Source organism: Barbatula barbatula (assembly GCF_947034865.1).
Source record: "Barbatula barbatula genome assembly, chromosome: 2".
NCBI classification, from domain to species: Eukaryota; Metazoa; Chordata; class Actinopteri; order Cypriniformes; family Nemacheilidae; genus Barbatula; species Barbatula barbatula.
In genome coordinates, this window is record NC_136767.1 from 32,276,049 (window position 1) to 32,295,184 (window position 19,136).

A 19,136-nucleotide genomic window follows, 5' to 3' on the forward strand; every position below is an offset into this window, starting at 1 on the left:
GTTCTGGTGTGGTTTCGTTGGTGTGACGTGTAGACATAAGCGGACGGATTTCATAGGAATGCGGCGAGATGATTACTGTGAGGTTTTACATAAAGTAAAGTTGAAATGATCTGGACAGTATGAATGCACTACGACGTTTCTGGTAACGAAGGAATTCAAATAAATATTCAGAAATTGCTTTTAGATTTCATTGGATTTTAAAGTTTTCTCTGATAGAGCGCCGCTCCGTTATCGTATAAACAGCTGAATTCCTGTGGTTCAACACATCGTGTTTGTAATCGAGCGAAAGCATGAGGAGCAAGCTGCTTCAGAAACACTAACTCAAAACACAACAGCACTACAGTACACGCAAACATCTCTGTGTGAAGTGAATGAAGTGATGTACCAGTCATACTAGCACTATTAAACTTCAAAGTGCTTTTCAAATATCGCACCGAATCGCTCGCGTTGCTTAATCGTTACACTTTGTGCCCATCTGGGCAAGCCCGTACGTAAATTGATTTATTTTCCACCGCAGGGCAATCTGCCTCATTTGTGCGATTCGTGCCGCTGGATGTCTATCTTGTCTTCGACTTAACATGTAAATCCCTCGCGTTTAACGCTTCTTTCGCATCAGGTGGGAACGTACCACAAGACAACCGTGCAGATAATTCTGAGCCGAGAACAGTTTGTAATCGTGCCATGTCGAACCAGGCTCACGTGGAAACTCTGACCGTTCAGACCGGTTTGGCGATGGTGGAAAAGCGCTCTTGGTTTACACGTCAGGGACTCTCTTCTGGAAATCAATGAATTCGCTTAACTTGATTTTGTGGTTAATAATAAACAAAAATCTGTAATTGAGTAAGTGCGTAAAAGATCAGTGGTCTCAGTGATCAAATGATGTCAATGATGATCATGTTCTTTTTCGATGAAGTAAACTGGTTGCACACACAGCTAGGCAGCCAAACTAAACACAGACACACTAACCAGTTCTTCAGTAAATATAAGGTCTTGTAAAATAAGAAAGAAAGAAAATAAAGACGCAGTTTGGTGTATATTCATACATTTTTATATTACAAACATGCATATTAATAACCAAAATAATTATTATATACACAATTCTTTAGCCATTATACAATGCATTTTATCCAGATTTGACTTTTGATGCTGAGCCTAACGTTATTGTCCTCGGTCATTAGCTGATGGAGGCTAATATTCACATGTGCTCTAATAAAAAATAAATAACCAAACCACAAGCATCTTATCATTGTGTTTATCAGTAGATTCGTATAATGTATAAAGAATACGATTATGGTGATGTCCTAAATAGTCTTAAATGTCTTAAAGGTGGTAGTTTCAAGCTGTGATTTAATGAACGCTTACCTTGAACAGACACTTACTGATACTGAATGCGTTCTTCTTTTATGGCAGGCAGGCTGGCTTGAGTCAAGAGGACATACCGCCACCTACTATCCCTGTGTGTTTATATATCTGATCTTATGTTTAACGGGTCATGTTTTACTGTTATATATGGACAACATCTGTGCTTCGCTGTTGCGAAAGAGAACAGGTTAAGGTAGCAACCATTTGACATCACTGATTTTTATGCAAAAAATGGCCCCCACCAGGTAGAAATATTTTTTTCAGAGTTTATGAATACTGTTACAGTTACTCAGTTTTTTTATTTCACAATTATAAAATCAATGCCATTGTTCATATATTAGGCTATACATTGCTCTATACCTAAGGATTGGGTATAGAGTAGCTAGTAGTCACTAAGCCTCTAGTGTGGACTTTATGTTCTCATTTAAGAAGGAATTGACGAATGGCTGGTGCAACCCTACACCGCATAAACAATCCTGGAATATTCAGGGAAATTTTTCCGTAAACTGGAAAAACAGAAATATAGCGTAAAATAGATATATAAATTATAGGATACAAGGATATATATATTTCTGCCGCAGCTGAGGTGCCAAAACTAAACTGTAAAATAAGTGTAATAAAATTACACTTTCTCCCTGCTTTTCTTGTAAAAGTTTTTTTTACCGTATTTCAAAAAAAGACTGTTTTTACATTTCACGTGAAAAATCTGATTGCAAAGACAAATGAATAGTCTGGAGGTGTAAAATGAAAGTAGATCGTTGAGGTGAAATAGTCATGAGAAATTTTCAAGTTCATATTGAGATCTTCACTAATATTGACTTTCAATTGCAGACAAATCTGAGCTCAGTTTGACAAATTGTTGACATCTCTTTTCAGACTCTAACGAAAGACACATTTGTCCGATTTCTGACTCTCAGGAGAAATATCTGAGACGCAGATGAGACTTTAACAAAAGTTTCCATTTGCTCTCTATTAATATCATTGATGGAAATTATTGAGATTCTAAAGAGATCTCTCCTGTGATTTTTCATTCTCATGGGCAGTAGTGATGGCGATAGGACGCCGTGATGATAATGCAGATGGTGGATGTTTCGTGTTTGATGAAGAAACAGACGCTGATAGTTCATAATTCCTGTAAAGCGTTTCTTATCTGTTTTCCACAGTAAAGCTCTGCTGGGCATACGGCTTTCAACTTAAAAATCTGTCTCAAGACCATGAAATCACCCAACATCAACTGAGCAAAGCAGCAGAAAGAGAAGTCAAGTCTTGTGTGGCCTTTTTGAAGTGCGAATACATGTAAGAAAATACTTTTGCTGTACCTCATCGGTATGTTGATCGGAATTTCAGGCATTTAGGAAAAAGGAATCAGGTTTGGTGGAAGAATGTAAAGATCTTGTCAATCCGTCCGACTTTCAGACTTAAAGAGATTAATTTGTCTAAACTGAAACTGGAGTTCTTCTTTTTCGGGAGAGAAGGATTAATATGTACCAAACACAAATGCATTGTTTTGGCCTGAGAGCTGAACACAGATTTGGCCCCTTAACCTCAGAGAGATATGAATAATTCAGACATCCCATAATTCACAGCACAGTGTGTGTGGAAAAGGAGGTTTATCATGTTTCACTGTGTCACTGACCGTGATTTATTGAGCAAAGTTCTCTCGGGTCAAAACTTCCTCACGTGACTCGACAGGCGTTTCATCTTTCACTGATGCCCGGCTCATTTATGTCACTATGAAAGACATTTCCGGAATGTTTGGGTTAATTCTCCTGTTTGTCCTGTTAACTTGATGAAAAGATGGATTACACTACATGAGTAGCACACAGATGGTCAGCATGTGACGCTGTGGAGTGAACATATGAACGTTCATGTAAAGTTCACTCAAAATATCAAACATCCATGCATTAATTCCTCGACAGAGCGGGGAGAGCAGCAAGTTGAAAAAAGTGGGCTAACAGAACAGATCCAATAATTATACAATTAACAACAACAACAATCACAAGACAAATCAACTTAATCCAAAATTAATGGATAAATAGATAAAAGTGGAGTTGGGGATGGAGGTGGGAGTTAAATTCAGCGTGTCGCTTAACAATAGATGCTTGATGCTGTACCAATTCCATCATGAATTAATAGTGCTGACAAAAAGGACACGTTAACATATGAGATACATTTCTCAGATTAAGAATATTTAACGCAACAAACGGATCATAAATCTTTTCTGTCATCCTTTGACTAGCGTAACATTATACGATAGCGCTCTTCATTCATTCAAAGGCTTTTAAACCATTTAAGCACGATTTCAAATGGCTTTGACGCATCCAGTACACATCTAGCTGTGCAGCTTGGAAAATCTCCATCGGACAGCGCATCAAAATAAAATAAAAATTCGTGCTTCAATCAACAAAAACACACAAAGCACGTTAAAATCTTAAATGAGTGCATAGATAACCGCAAAGACAAAAAGGATAGAGTAGGAGAAGCACACACACAAAAAAAGAGAAAAAAATCCCTTCTTGTGATGAAATATAGCACAGATGCAGAAACGCTCTGCGTAAATTGAGGTCTTATCGCAGGTTTCTGCATCAAAGTCAAGGTTAAACCATCCCGTTCGCTCTTCATCTCCTAAGACGTCAACTTCTCTGTTACAATACAGACAAAATGAAACTATCTTTCTAGAAGCAACATTGTCTAGAAGAGCACGAGTGAGTTCAGGCTACACAAAAGCCTGTCAGGACGGAGACCCAAAGTCTGCTGAGGAACCAAGGTGGCAATGAAACGGAAAATCACACAACATTTATGAAATGAACGCAAATGCACACAATGTTCTTTAACCCTCTTTTCTCTTTTCTTTCTAACAGGACGTCTGGAAAAGAGCGCCACGATTTCGCTGGACACTCATTAGGTCCATCGTGTTCATGTTATGACATACGCCGTCACGAGAACGACCAATGAGGGTCTTTAAAACGCCAATTCATTACCTGCCTGCTTCCTCCCCAAACACAACTTACAGAAATAACAATGCTAATACCACACTTAACATGACACATCCAGTCCAAACCACATCACTTTACTGGCCGGTGGTCTTAAGACCATTAGATCGGTGTTGGAAGGATTTGTCCTTCCAAATCATCCAGGCTGTATATTGATTCCTCACTCACATTAGGTCGAAGACAAACTGTTGGGATGGAGTTTTGGGTCTACATGCTGGACACACATGTAGAAGAAATGACAGACGCATGACAAAATTCACCCTGAATCAGAGTCACATACCTGCAGTCATGAAAAAATAACTATTTAACTGTGCCATAAATTAGAAAATATAAAATTTCCTATTTTTGGCTCCTTCGAAAAATATAAAGTACATCACTAAAAGAAAAGTATAATGTATATTTGATCTATACTTTTTAGATTTTTTGATAGAGATACTCTATAAAGTGTAATAAAGTATTTTAAAGTCGGCATGAAATGAAAAATGATAATTCTAATTGTTTCACACAGTCATGAAGTATTTATTATAAATAATTTATCCGTGCACATCATTATTTTGTATTAATTTGCACGTGTAATCTTCAATTTAAAAAGTAAGCTCCTCCCCCTCTGGAAACGACGCCTCTTCACTTCTGGTCATGAGCAATGGTGCGAGGGTGGTGCTGCAATGACTGACAAGATCGCAAACTGGCGTTCAAATCTTTGACTTTTAAATAATCCGATCAGTTGTCGTGGATGAAATCAAGTCCCGCCCTACATTTTTCTCTCATTTTAGAAGTCGTTTCACTCTGGGATACAACACGTAATGTAAAAAAAAAAGATCTCTACTATTAATATAACACTTTACAATAAGGTGCTATTAGTTAACATTATTAAATGCATTATCTAACAATTAACAATTTTGTTTTTCAGCGTTTATTAATCCTTGTTGATTTTAAGTCATGTCAATACCCTTTTTTATGTAAGTCCACAGTGCATTAACTTAAGTTAACAGGAACAACGTTTGATTTTAATAATTTAATAATTAAACACGCTTACAAACATCGCTTTTTGAGAACTACCCTCTCGAGTATCGTGACAAACCATACTCAAGTGGAAAGCTTATGTATATACATTTACATTTAGTCATTTAGCAAACGCTTTTACTTACAAAGAGTTCGGGGAGCAATAAGCGATATGTCATAAAAGAGAAATAGTACAATAGGCGCGAAAACAAAGTTACTTTGTATTGTGTGAATCAAAATTTTGAGAAATTGACCCTTATGACTGGTTTTGTGGTCCAGGGTCACATAGAACTTTAAGTATTATAACTATGACTTTAAGTATGTTGTGAAATTCACTTAAAGAAAACATACATGTATACTTGCAGCAAAAGTGTTGACCACAGTCCTGGTTTATTGAAACATGCATACTTGCTGTGAGTCTTACTTGTAAAGGCTGTCGGGCTCCAGACACTTGAACACCAGCGAGTAGATGAGGGTGTGAGGATGTTCTCCACTTCTCCGACCCGCCACGACACACGAGGAACCCAGACCCGAGAAAAGATCATCCATCAGACTGAGAACCTCTCCTGAGAAAGAGAAATAAAACAGTGTAATGTGCTCTATCTCTTATTTTGGATTTGAGTAAACTCATTCTGTAAGCCCTGCGCTTTAGATGTGAAACAAACACCCCTGTGCGCATTATTAAGGCTTGCATGACATTTCGATCATTTTGAAACATATGCTTTTGTCTATTGCGCAGTTTAACAAATAGTCATGTCAGCTTTGGGAAATTAAAGACGCACAACATCACCTAATATCACTTCCTAGCACCATACTACGAATAAAAACGCAGAAATTTCCCCTACGTTAAAAATGTCAATCACATTTACACACTAACTCCAATGTTTCGTCCGTCATAAAAAGTCGAAATGGGTTAGATTTTCTGTGTTTTTCGCATCCGTAGCAGCCAATCTGAGAGGCGTTTGACACCGTACAAACCAGCGGTAAATATGCAAAAACGCATACGAAAATTTCAGACTGGATGTGCAAAGACTTTTACACTTTCCAAATCGCATATCTAAATGGTACGGCTAGTCTGGTTCGCAGTAAAAAGATGAGCGAAGACGGGAGGTCTATAGAAGGTCCTGAATGATTTCCCCATTGTTTATCAAAGAGCTTCCCGTGTCGACACCTCAAGAGCACCCAAGACAACATCTCCGTTTACGAGATCTCCAAACCGCTCGCTTTCACATCTTATACAGATTCTGTTTCATTTCTTTCATTAAATGGAAAACAATGGAATGGTAACCCCACATGACCGCAGAAGATCCACGTTGAATAATGCCATCGATGAAACATTAACAGTTTCCGTTCTTCAAAAAAGCCCCCATTACTCAAGTCCTATATGATATAATGTTTCTGCTACAAAATTGACAGTCAAAACAAAGCCGGTTAAATATTCCAGCGAGCCATGTGCCATATGTACTGTAACATAAGCCAAAGGGTTGTGGGAGGTCGTAATGACAGAAACAACATACATCTTTAACCTCTGAATGTTTCTGTGTGTTCCACAAACCCCCTACATGCCTCAGTATGAAACTTTGGCTATAAAGATTTATGTAAAATGTGTGTAGATTCTAGAGGTTAAATAATCTGGATTTAAGATTATTTTCCCCCTACAATCTACACACATTTTACATCTCCATTTAGGAAATAAGCAGATCAAATAAAATGTCTTTAAAAGATCTATTTATTTACATTTCTGAATCTTAAAATTCATCAACGCCTCAATTGAAAGAGATTAATGGAAGTTTAAGTGATATCTCTGTCATAAATCTGTGTCTGTCATTAGAGTTTGAGATAGAGTTCTGCTCGGCACAGTTTTTTTCGTCTTGGCGATATACAAAATTGTTCTTACATTTGAATGGACAAAAGTTCACACAGAATAATACATGAAATACGCCGTCTTTCACTCAAACTATAAGCAAAATATGAAGAAATGAAATCTGTTGGCTTATAGCTAGCTCGTGCAAAATAACATCCATGCAAGAAATGTCCTGATGACCGTCTCCTCTCTAAAAATCATGAACGCTCTCTCTCTCTCTTCTCTAAGGTGGGCTCGGCGACCGGTCCGCTCTGTCTGGGGCTGACGCGTGCATATTAAACTTATAACGGAGTAAGAACTGGTCCATAACACAGTCCTCAGATCAGGCTCTAAATTTGGTCAGTTAGAAGGATAACAGGAGTGGGCCCCCTCCCATCCGGAGTACCAAAGTTTCCAACCGCTAACATCTTTTATCCAAGAAATGTAGTCCCGCGCCGCAAGAATCTGTATCAGGTACCGCCTCTAGTTTGAGATGTCAAGTCTGCAATCAAAAGCCAATATTATTGAAGATCTCAATATACCAAAAATAAAATAAAAAAATAAAGTAATAAAAAATAAAATGATCATTGCATTTATAATTTAAAGAAATATATATAATAAATACATTGCTTTCCATTTAAGCTCCGTTTGAGATCTTTTCTGTGATTTTCCTCATGTGTCTCCATGAAAATCCTGAAGAAAGATCTGCCGTTACGTTGTGTCTGTCTGGTTCATTCAGAAGCGCAGGGCTCCTGTTTTCTGTTAATTGTAGAAGCGCAGCCACAACGAGCTCATTGACACCTTTATTCAGCTGGATTTATAACACTAGAATACAAGGCGAGTGTATGAGATTTCTTCTGTTTGTTTCCTCACGCTATTATTAATTATTGACAAGAACATTGACTATCTGTATCACACCGCTCGCCCATTTCCCCTGTATTGACACAAAAATGCTTGGAACGCTCACCTGACAGCTTCAGACCGAGAGAAGAGCCGTACGCTTTCATGGGTACGGCAGGAGGAGAAAAAAACCTTTTATGTTTCTGGATGTGGTTTGGATTGAAACGCTATCAGTGTGTGTTTTGATAATCAGAATAAATCAACCGGCCGATCTGGGATTGTTTCTCAAGAAATGATCCCACACTCCAGCGGTCCCAAAAGAGAAGAAGAAGAGTCAAAGAGTACACAGCCAGCTGTCATCTCACTCCTAGATATCAATGAGGAGAGCAAATGAATACTCTTCATCTGCGTCTCAGGTGTTTCTCCTGAGAAAAAGAGTCTCACAAATGTCTCTCAGTGTCACAAGAGAGGTCAACGTCTGCCATTAAAAGTCAATGTTATTGAAGATCTCGATATGATCTCAAAACAAATGTACTCAGATCCAGAACGTTCTCAGAAGTCCGGCTTACATTTTCTAAACATTTTCACCCTGAAGTACAGGCTGGACGTTACCTCGGTTAACCTCTGTTGGCTAGGGCTCTCTCTCTCTGCCAGGGGTTCTGTAGGCGGAAACATTGCGCACATGCCAGTACTGCCAGTACCGTACACGCTAAACACATGTTCGCTAACACTAAAAAACCCAATTTCATTATTAGAGTCCGGAGAAATATGCAGTTCTTAAAGAAACAGTACACAAAAATTTGAATTATTTAACAATTTAGGACTAGTGTCTTTTTTTCAAGTGGAATACAAAAGAAGATATTCTGAAGAATTGTGATAATCAAACAACACTGAACCCAATCGACTTCCATTATGTGAACACGAGATATTTCTCTAAATATCTTCTTTTGTGAAGAAAGACTCACAGACAGGTTTACAACCACATAATACATGATGACAGAATTTCACTTTAATCCCTTTAAAGTCCTAGTGAAATAAAAAAAGACAATGCCTATTTTATCATGAAATATTGTAGCGTTTATTGTAAATACTGTGGTTTATCAAATTTGTGTGTCCTCATAATATTGAGTTAAAATCTGAAAATGCACTTCCTTCCTGTATTGACTATCCATCTTAGATGACGTCAGTCAGATGGCTTGGGCGGAGCATCTGTTAACTCCTCCCCTTCAGTTGTCGGTGTGCTGCCATTTCCGTTTCAAAACGCTGTTTTTATACATCCAATCAAATCGCAGAGAAAGACGAATGCCACGCCCACTATTTGTAATTCCATTTCATTAGGAAATCCTTCAAAATACGGAAGTAAAAACGATCGCAACTTCCAGTGCACGGGGACTTTAATACGCATTGAATGCATCAGACACAATCTGAATGAAAGTGCACGCTGTAAAAAGTGAGAACCAAATTAATCAATATCAAATGTTTAAAAGCTACAAACACATTAACTGCCACCCATGTGAGGTCCCTGCGTACCTGTCATCTTCCCAGGATTCAGAGTGGCTGGTACCTATCAGCTGTATTTGTCAATACGGACCGGAACCGCCATGAACCGCCAACAGCCGGTGGACATTAGTGGAGAAATTCTATTACTGGAGAGACGTATTGCATGATGAGAAGGTTAAGACGCCGATTAAAACCTTGTAGCAGATGTTAGGTGACCTCTCGCTAGAGTAAGCAGACAGAAAACAAATCACACTGAACTGAAGTTTTCCAGGGTTTGATCTCACTTATCTGTTCTGGAGTTATTAAAGTGTGCTTCCATTACTCATCCATCTGCCTCCTCCTTCATATAAAACACTGAAGTGTCACTATAAAGACTTAATATTTTCTACAAGAGAAAATGATGGGAAAGCATGAATTTCCTTTCGCGTTAATTAGTAATACACAAAAAAGTGAGGCGTTTCTGAATCACGTTCGCTATGTACTGTATAGCCAAATATAATACGCTGTTTTAATGAGTTGTCAAATTGGTCATGAGCAGTGTTGTTAAATCTCCTCGTGTCAGTCTACCTCTGCTCACTGTGAATAACTCAACCGCACAGATCGCGTCTGACAGAAAGTTCATGAACATCTAATCGCAGGGAATATTTCTGAAGAACACTTCGATGTAATGTGTAAATATTTTTTTTTATCATTTTTGGATCATGCATCATGGACAAAATAGGGGTAAAAAAACATGCATGGCAATGTGTATATCAACATGCATTAAACACTGTCAAAAGTTATTTTAATGACAAAAAGCTGTTTAAGTACCGTACAGTATACAGTTATGCATCATCATACAGATGGTAAAATAGACGGCAACATAATGAATCAAAATTCATCACATGCTGCTTTTCCATCGACTGTTTGAAATACATTTACATTTACATTCAGTCATTAAGCAAACGCTTTTATCCTCACCGACTTACAAAGAGTTCAGGGAGCAATAAGCGATAAGTTATACAAAGAGAAATAATACAATAGGTTTTAATACAGAGTTACTAGTTTCAACCAAAGCTAGACCACTACCTGTTGAGAGAAGAGGGCTAGTGTACGTTTTTATATATATTTTTTTCATTTGTCTGTCAAGTATTCACAGAAGAGATGTGTTTTAAGTAGGTTTTAGAAGGTTGTGAGAGATGTGGTTGACCGGACCGCATTGGGAAGAATGTTCCACCAGGAAGGAGTTGTGAAGGAGAATGGGTATAGTTGTGAGTATATGCTTCATATACACAAATATAACGTCCTTATCATTTTTTTTTCTAAATGTTACAGTGATTTTTAAGTCAAGTATTAAATTGACAAAAATCTTGCTTTGTGCTGTGAATGCATCACATAACTGCATCACATGGCTAACTCGTGTCGTGTCATAGTTGATATATATCCACTTTAAAAAAAAGTTGCTTTCATTGATAAAACTTGTCTAAGTGTGGAGGGAAGGTCAAAACAAACCCCAAAATATGAGCTTTGAATTGAAGACGTGTTAGCGTGGAGCAGGGTCTTTATGGAACAGGGTCTTCACTTCACAAATAAAGGTGCTTAAAGACTAGCTATTACAATGTCCTTAAAATGGCATTTCATGCCGTGGGTAATGTTGCTGTGTGTGCATGTAAGCAGTCTGCCGAGTTGTGATGGCAAAAGTGAACGAATAACAAAGTTATGATAAAGAAGGAGTCCACTCTGAATCATGCGATTGTCTATCGTTCTTATTTCAGTTCTGGGTCAGATTTGCATCACTCCGCGTAAGGCCTGCTTACTTTCAATATGCGACACTGCACGTGGTAGACCAATCACAGCAGACTAGACCATCTGACCAATCAGATCAGATTAGGCTGGCAGAAAGGAGGCGATTAGACAGATGAATCGCCGAACGAATCATTTGAGATCAGTCAAGTAAGGTAACAACTGCCCATTATTAGAAAAGTAAAGTGTTTTTACACCGTGAACGTACGTAAACTTGTTGTTGGACACTCCATAAACCAAAGTAGAACCTAAAAAATCACAAAATATGTACTTAAGGTTCTTGACAGCGATGCCATAGAAGGGCCATTTGTGGTTCCACTACGACTCGTTCAGTCAAAAAACATCTCTTTCTTACCTTTTTATAATCTGAGCTTGTTCAATGTTCTTTATGGCATTGTGAAGCACCTTCATTTTTAACATTGTCCTTTAAATAACAGTTTTTTGTGCAATTCTTGGCTGTGAAATTCCTGAAGTTGGAATGAATTGAAATGAATGAACGAAGGAATGAAGTGAATAAAGAGTTAAAGGGAGAGTGGGCTGCCCACAGCTAATGAGGTGTCTGAAAAAGTCCAAAAGTACATGATGCCCTTTCTACAGTATGATATAAAGAGAGAATGAAAGAAAGATGGAGGAGAAGAGAAAGAGAGACTGATCATGGTTCTGCATTTTAAAAGGCCATTTGCTAATCTGACATCACTGTGTCTATTCAATTTATTGGTGGAGACACAGTTCGTATAATGGCCCTAACCGAGAGATTTGAGCCAGTGTGCCTGACGCTGAAGCAGTGATTAAATTCTCTCGCTCTCTCTCTCTCACTCCGGAGAGACCAAACCAGGAAAATAAATGTGATCAGAGAGGCGCTTCAACTCGTAAGAAAGAGAAAGCTATTAAAGCCTAAACAAACAAACAAAGCCAGACGAGACAAAACACAACCAAGGAAAATCTGAGAGGTCGTTTACACCAGAGCGTTGGAAACGTTTTAGGGGTTTTGACTGTTCGTTTACACGACAACAGCATTTTGGGGGACTGAGAACGCAAAGGTTTGAAAACCGGTCTCAAAGTACACGTTTTTGAAATGTTCTTTTATACAGATACAAGCCGATACAGCTGAAAAATGGATCATCAACATTATGTTTCATATCATTTGATATCGATAATTTTTTAAACATAAAGACCATTAGAAATGTGGTTCGACTTTTACCACTGTATTATTCACATTTCCACGTTTAACTATATTACTGTGAAGTGTTTTGGTAATAAATAGACGTATTATAACAGAGCATCAGGTTTATTAGGATACTGTTACTTTAAGAGCTAATACTGTGTGCATTTTACATGTAAATAGCTAATAAGACACAAAGGAAACTTTGGTCTGTACCTGTTCTGCGTCTGTGTGTGCGCGGTGCAATATGTCAGAAGAAACAACTGTATACATGATATGCTTGGAGCGAGAATAATTCTAGGGTTTTTTTTTATAAAGGTTTTCTTAATATTTTATCGCCCAGCCCTCTGTTCTTTTCTGTTTTTCATCGTGTAATTGTACTCTCAAACAAAAGACAAAAACCAGACAAAAAAGACTACAACAAGCAAAAAAATAAATAAACTAAACTAAACGAATCAATGAACAACCTTACAAATCAGAAAAATAAAAAACAAGACAGAAAAAAACTAATGTCAAACAAGACAAAATAAAAACAAACAAAAACAAAGTTAAAATAGACAAGTCAGGAAAAGACGAAAGAACATAAAATTTAAACAAGAAATGTCCCCAAAGCAAGCACAAAGAAAAATGCAAATAAGGAAAAATTACAAAGACAAACAAAAAGACTATAGAATAGAATGAAACATCTAAATCACGGGTACACTTAAAAGTTAAGGTGCTTCAATATTTCCATAAAGAACCGATAACACCCGATTAACCTTTTTGTTTCACGAAAGGTTCTTTGTTGGCGAAAAGATTATAACAAGGTAAGAAAGAGATCCTTTGACTGAATGGTTCTTTGTGGAACCAAAAATGTCTCTTCTATGGCATTGCTGGTAACAACCTTTCAAACACCTTTATTTTTAAGCGTGAATATATAGTAAATATTTCGGTAACACTTTACATTAAGGCACCCTTTATAAAGCGTTTATAAATGTGGTTATTAATGATTAATAAGTCATGTACAAATGCATTATGAAGCAGTAATAACTGTATGAATAAAAAGACGGATTCTAACGAAATACCTGACATGGAATAGTGAGCCATGTTTAACTCACGTGTTATAAATGCTTAATAAATGTATTTATTCATCATTTATTTGACTCGAAAACAGATTCATTATTATCTTGATGTTGTTTGCAATATAGGCAGTCATGCATTTCACTAGAATCCTCGTTTTTATTCATGCTTTTATAAATGCTTCATGAAGGGAACTTTAATGTAAAGTGTTACCAATATTTCTATGTGCTTAAGTGGCTTCAAACTGATCTCTTCTCCTCAAGCCAGCGCTCAGTGTTGGACGTCTCTCTTACATCATTTCATTAACCCTCACATGATCTTCAGTGGTGATATATTGTGGCAGCAGTCCTCGTGTGATACACACAGCACAGCAGTGAATTCATTTGACATGCGATTGAAAGAGATCAAGTGACATCACTGAACCCACTTCAACAGACAAACGCCACATCATCTTCTGTGACGGTTGGACGTGTCCTCATGTGACTGCACGGGTGTGTCTGTGGTACACTCAAACATATATTTAATGCTATGGCTATGATTTCATCAGTAAATGCATGGAAAGCGTTGGAACGCGTATGTGTTTGTGTATGCTGAATGCAGCAGTCAGATTTGGCTCTTGGCCTTCACTTCAATCTGCTGATGGCCCTGTTTGTGACGCCAGGAGCCATTTTTAGCGATGAGGTCATCCTTAATTAAGCAAACAAAGCGAGTCAGCTGAGGCTCTGGGATGCGTGATCTCCGCTCATCCTCAAGGACGCCCTTTTATCTCTTTTTAATTGAATCGAGCTTCAGAGTCGGCTTATCGACGAGCATTGGCTCTCGGGGACTGCGCCCCGCTCGAAGGCGACGGCGGGACTGTTATGTAAACAAAAGGATAGCCCTCGACGGAGCGACGGCCTGACCCTTGACGGAGGTGACGGACGGCGACGGATTCCCGATAAGCCGCCTGCTGCGACGGGAAGATGAGATGGAAAGATCAAATGTCCTGCTGCGAGCCGTCTGACAGCCTAGCTGTGAGATGACATCATTGGCATGTGGCAACTGGCTCTCCCTCTCTCTCTCTCTCTCTCTCTCTCGTTTGTACCTCTCCACACATCCCCCCGCTCTCTCTCCAGCCTCCATCGCTTTACGTATCCCGGACTTCCATTATGTGTGCACGGTGAGAAACAGTGGGAGACACTCGTGCTCCGACACCTCTCCGATGTTAATTAGCGGATGTGGAAGGAGCGTGCTTCGTCAAGGCTGTCAGCGGAGCGGGATCGCTGTCTCGGCCAAATTAAGAAACTCAGACCAACACGTGCGCTCTCGTGACTCCTGATGCAGCGCACAGCAACTCCTGTATTAGAGCCTAACGTCATGCGTCAGTATGCATTATGCATGTTTTACACACGCTGCATGTATGAATATCGCTTTTTTTAAAGCGTTTGACCACAGATGTCAAATTATGGGGCGTGGATATACGCACGATATTGCATAAGCAAATTCAAAATGAAAATTCGGTCATCATTTTATTGTCTAGTGTGCTTGTAAATCTGGATGTGAGTCTTTCTTCAATGGAACTAAACATAAGATCTTTTGAGAAATGTGTCAGTGGTTTTGTGTTCATATAATGGTCTATGGGTTGTGTTGTTTGGGTATCAACATTCTTCAAAATATCTTCATTTGTGTTCTGAAGAAGATAGAAACTCATACAGGTTTGAACATAACACGAAGATAAGTAAGTGATAACAGAAGTTTTTTTCTTTTTTAATATAAAATATAGTTTTAAAATTTCCTCATGTTGTATATCAGTATATGCATTGTCTGCCATGCATGAAAGCTTTGGCAAACTTACAAGAGGTCCCGATTCAAACGAGACATTCTGAAGGGATATCAAATGAGAGATTGATGCGGGCAGGTTGTCACACCCGTGAGTCGCATTGAGATTGATTTCCAAGCAAAATCAGATCGTTGGCACCATCACAACTACGTTACTTCATTTTTATTGGTTCCATTTCCAAAATGTGATTTTGAAAAGGGACCATGGCTCAATGTTAAGACATCTCCATTAAATTTGACAAGGTCAGTGCTAATAGATGGATTATCCACGAAACACTTCTCCTGAACCAAACACACACCAGCATATTTCAGCAAATGGATGCCATCTAGAGGTTAAGAACCATTTCTTCTATCGGACATGACGTTAAAAATAAAGCACAAACCAAACGATAAAACCCATGTTTGGAAACTGTGAAATTCTGTGAACTTTCATGTTTAGCAAATTAATTAATTATGATCTGAAAGTCACAGCATATAAAGACGTTTTTATTTGACCATATTTAACAAACATTAAAAAACAGGTTATTATTTGTTTTTATATGATACATGACAAAGGACTTTTTAAAGCGGAGTTAACATGCTATTACATGCATTCTGACATCTTTATGCTGTCAAACGTGGAAATTCTCCTGGAAAACCACGCCCACATGTCATCCAGCGACAGAAAGAGCACGCCCATCAACTTACCACAGGTAAGCCAAAACTTTAACCATAGTCTGTGTTCCTCAGACTCAACTTTTATAAATGTGACTGCTTCCGAATGCATAGAGACCCTATTGGTCCCCCGAATAATACTACAAAATAATCATTTTGGCAAAAGTCAGAGAAAAAATCTGATCGTGATTAAACCTGAAGACAATGTAATAAATGACCAAAACCCATTCATATAGCTCGGTCTACTAAATATTAGACCACTTAATTCAAAGGCTGTTATTGTAAATGAAATGATCACAGACAACAGTTTTGATATACTTTGTCTCACCGAAACCTGGCTTAAACCAAATGATTATTTCAGTCTAAGTGAGTGTAAACTACTGTTATATGCAGGAGTCACGTCCAGTTGGTCAAGGTGGTGCTGTCGCTACAATCTTTAGAGACTTTCTTACCGTAACTCAGAGAACAGAGCATCAATTTAAATCATTTGAAGTGCTTGGGTTGAACATAATTGTTCCAAACAAAAGTAAAAAAACACTGCTTTCTTTTACATATGCTGCTGTCTATAGACCCCCTGGTCCCTATACTGATTTTCTGAAAGAGTTCGCAGACTTCTTATCGGATGGTTAATGTTGATAAAGTTCTCATTGTCAGAGATTTTAATATCCACGTAGATAGAGAAAACAATGCATAAGCAGTGGTGTTTACAGAACTACTACACTCTTTTGGAGTAAAACAACACACCAATAGACCCACTCATCGATTTAATCATACACTAGACTTGATTATATATCACGGAGCCGATCCAACGATATAGATATTATACCTCAAATCGACGATGTCACCGATCAATATCTTATAACATGTGCACTGCACACTGCAGGAATCGGCCGTTTCACATAGTTTTGCAAAGATAGTTTCACAAAGAGCTTGCTAGATCTGACTCATTTAATAACCAATAAATACAGAATTTCTCGATGACATGACCAGCAAATTGGGCAATATTTTCTCTAATACATTACAAGCTGTCGCACCTATGAAGTCAGAAAAGATTAATGAGAAAACCATAGCACCATGGTACAATAGCACAACTCGCGCCTTAAATGAGAAACACGTAAACTGGAGTGCAAATGGAAACAAACCGAATTAGAGGTCTTTTAAATTGAGTGGAAAATAGAGTGCAAACTGTTATAAAAGGCACTAAAAGCAGCAAAGGCTGAGCACCTCCGTAAGCTCATAGAAACTAACAAAAACAATCCAAGGTTTTATTTAGCACAGTTGCTAAATTAACATTTTACATTTACATTTATTCATTTGGCAGACGCTTTTATCCAAAGCGACTTACAAGTAGTTTTTTACAGTGTCACATTACTGCAGAGCAATCAGGGGTAAGGTGTCTTGCTCAAGGGCAGTGCAGTCATGACCTGCTGGCACTGAGATTAGAACCTGCAACCTTCTGATCATAAGACCAACTCTCTAACCACTAGGCCACATCTAACAAATAAACAGATATCATCTGACCTGGTTATTCCGCTACACCTTGGTAGCAATGAATTTGTTACACATTTTTTACAGCGGTAACATCTCACTCCTAGTCCTGTTTGACTGCTGAGTTCCATACTGTATACCATAACATACTTCTAGATCGCTTACACAATTATACCTATATTGAGGGACAGGCACTACAATGGTTCAGATCTTACTTATCAGACAGATATCAGTTTGTCCATTTAAATGGGGAATCATCAAATCTAATGCAAGTGAATTATGGATAACCTCAGGGATCTGTTTTAGGACCCTTGCTATTCTCCCCATTGGAAACTGTCATGAGTCTGCCTTCATGTCATGTCTATTCTTGGTCTTGAGGCAGCTTCATGACAAAGTCTTATGTTTTATGTGAGAGAGGGATGTTGGCTCTCCAGTCCGTGTCTTTGTTCCCACCATCTCGTTTCCTTGTTAAACTTCCCTGAGTGTTTCAGTACCCGCACCTGACCCTTGTTAATTATCCTTTGTCTGTCTCCCTATAAAACATCCTCGTGTTCATTGTCCTGTGCTCGTTCGTTGCATTTGGTGTACCTTGTGCCTCGTGTTGATTGTTTGCCTTGCCTGCCTTACTATTGCGTGTTGGTTTTCCTTGAAACTTCCCTGTAGAGTTGCTGTGTTTTAGTTTAGTCCCTCATGTTAATTTAGTTCGTCTGTGTTCTCCAGTTTTTGCTCCCACGTGAGTAGTGTTTGTTTCTTGTTTTTAGTTAGTCGTGGTCCTTGTTTTTTCCCCCATTCTGGGTTTTTGTTTATTCATTAAAGGACTTTCTGTGTTACCCCGTATTGCTGCCTGTGCTTGGGTTCTTCCACCACGCATCCCGTGACAGGAAACATTATTAAAAACATGGAATGAGCTTCCACTTTTATGCAGATGATACTCAGCTATACATCTCATCAAGACCAGATCTCATCCTTCCAGCTATCCAAATTGGCAGAGTGCATTTAGGATATAAAACAGTGGATTACTTGTAATTTCCTTCTTTTAAAGTCTAATAAAAAAGGATGTACTCCAACAAATACAGTAAAAGATCTAGAAATGTTGCCAAATGATGAAATATTCTGTCTGTTACTGACTCGGAGAAGCTTATTCATCCATTTATGACCTCAAGACTTGACTACTGTAATGCTCTACTTAGTGTTTGTCCTTCATCATCAATAAACAAACTACAGTTAGTTCAGAAAATACCATCACATAACCCCAATGTTATCAACCCTTCACTGGCTACACATTAAGTATCGTATTGACTTTAAAGTTCTTTTAATCACTAATAAAGCTTTAAAGGGTTTATCCCCTACCTACCTAACAGAGCTTCTATCACACTACAACCCATCACGCTCTCTAAGATCTTTAGATAACACCTAGAATAACTCAATCCACAATGTTGTTCTATAAACACCATGTAGTGTGCTGTGTTTTACCTTTTCTGTGTTTATCATATTTCTCCTGTAAAGCTGCTTTGGAACAATGCACATTGCTATTTAAATAAAATTGAATTGAATTGAATCAATGCCTCTTCACTCGGCTGAGAGAAGTTTAGCTGTGTTTGTTTCTTCACTGCATTTGGATGATGAATGTTTT

At 38.2% G+C, this 19,136-nt stretch overlaps 1 protein-coding gene across 1 annotated transcript in view; it reads right to left on the reverse strand.

The window, feature by feature from the left end:
• Nucleotides 1–19,136, reverse strand: part of astn2 (astrotactin 2) — a 42,621-nt gene that overhangs the window by 2,636 nt on the left and 20,849 nt on the right. The window contains exon 7 of the mRNA XM_079479979.1: nucleotides 5,782–5,923. Within this exon, the coding sequence (XP_079336105.1) occupies nucleotides 5,782–5,923 (142 nt within the window). The remainder of the gene's footprint in view (nucleotides 1–5,781; nucleotides 5,924–19,136) is intronic.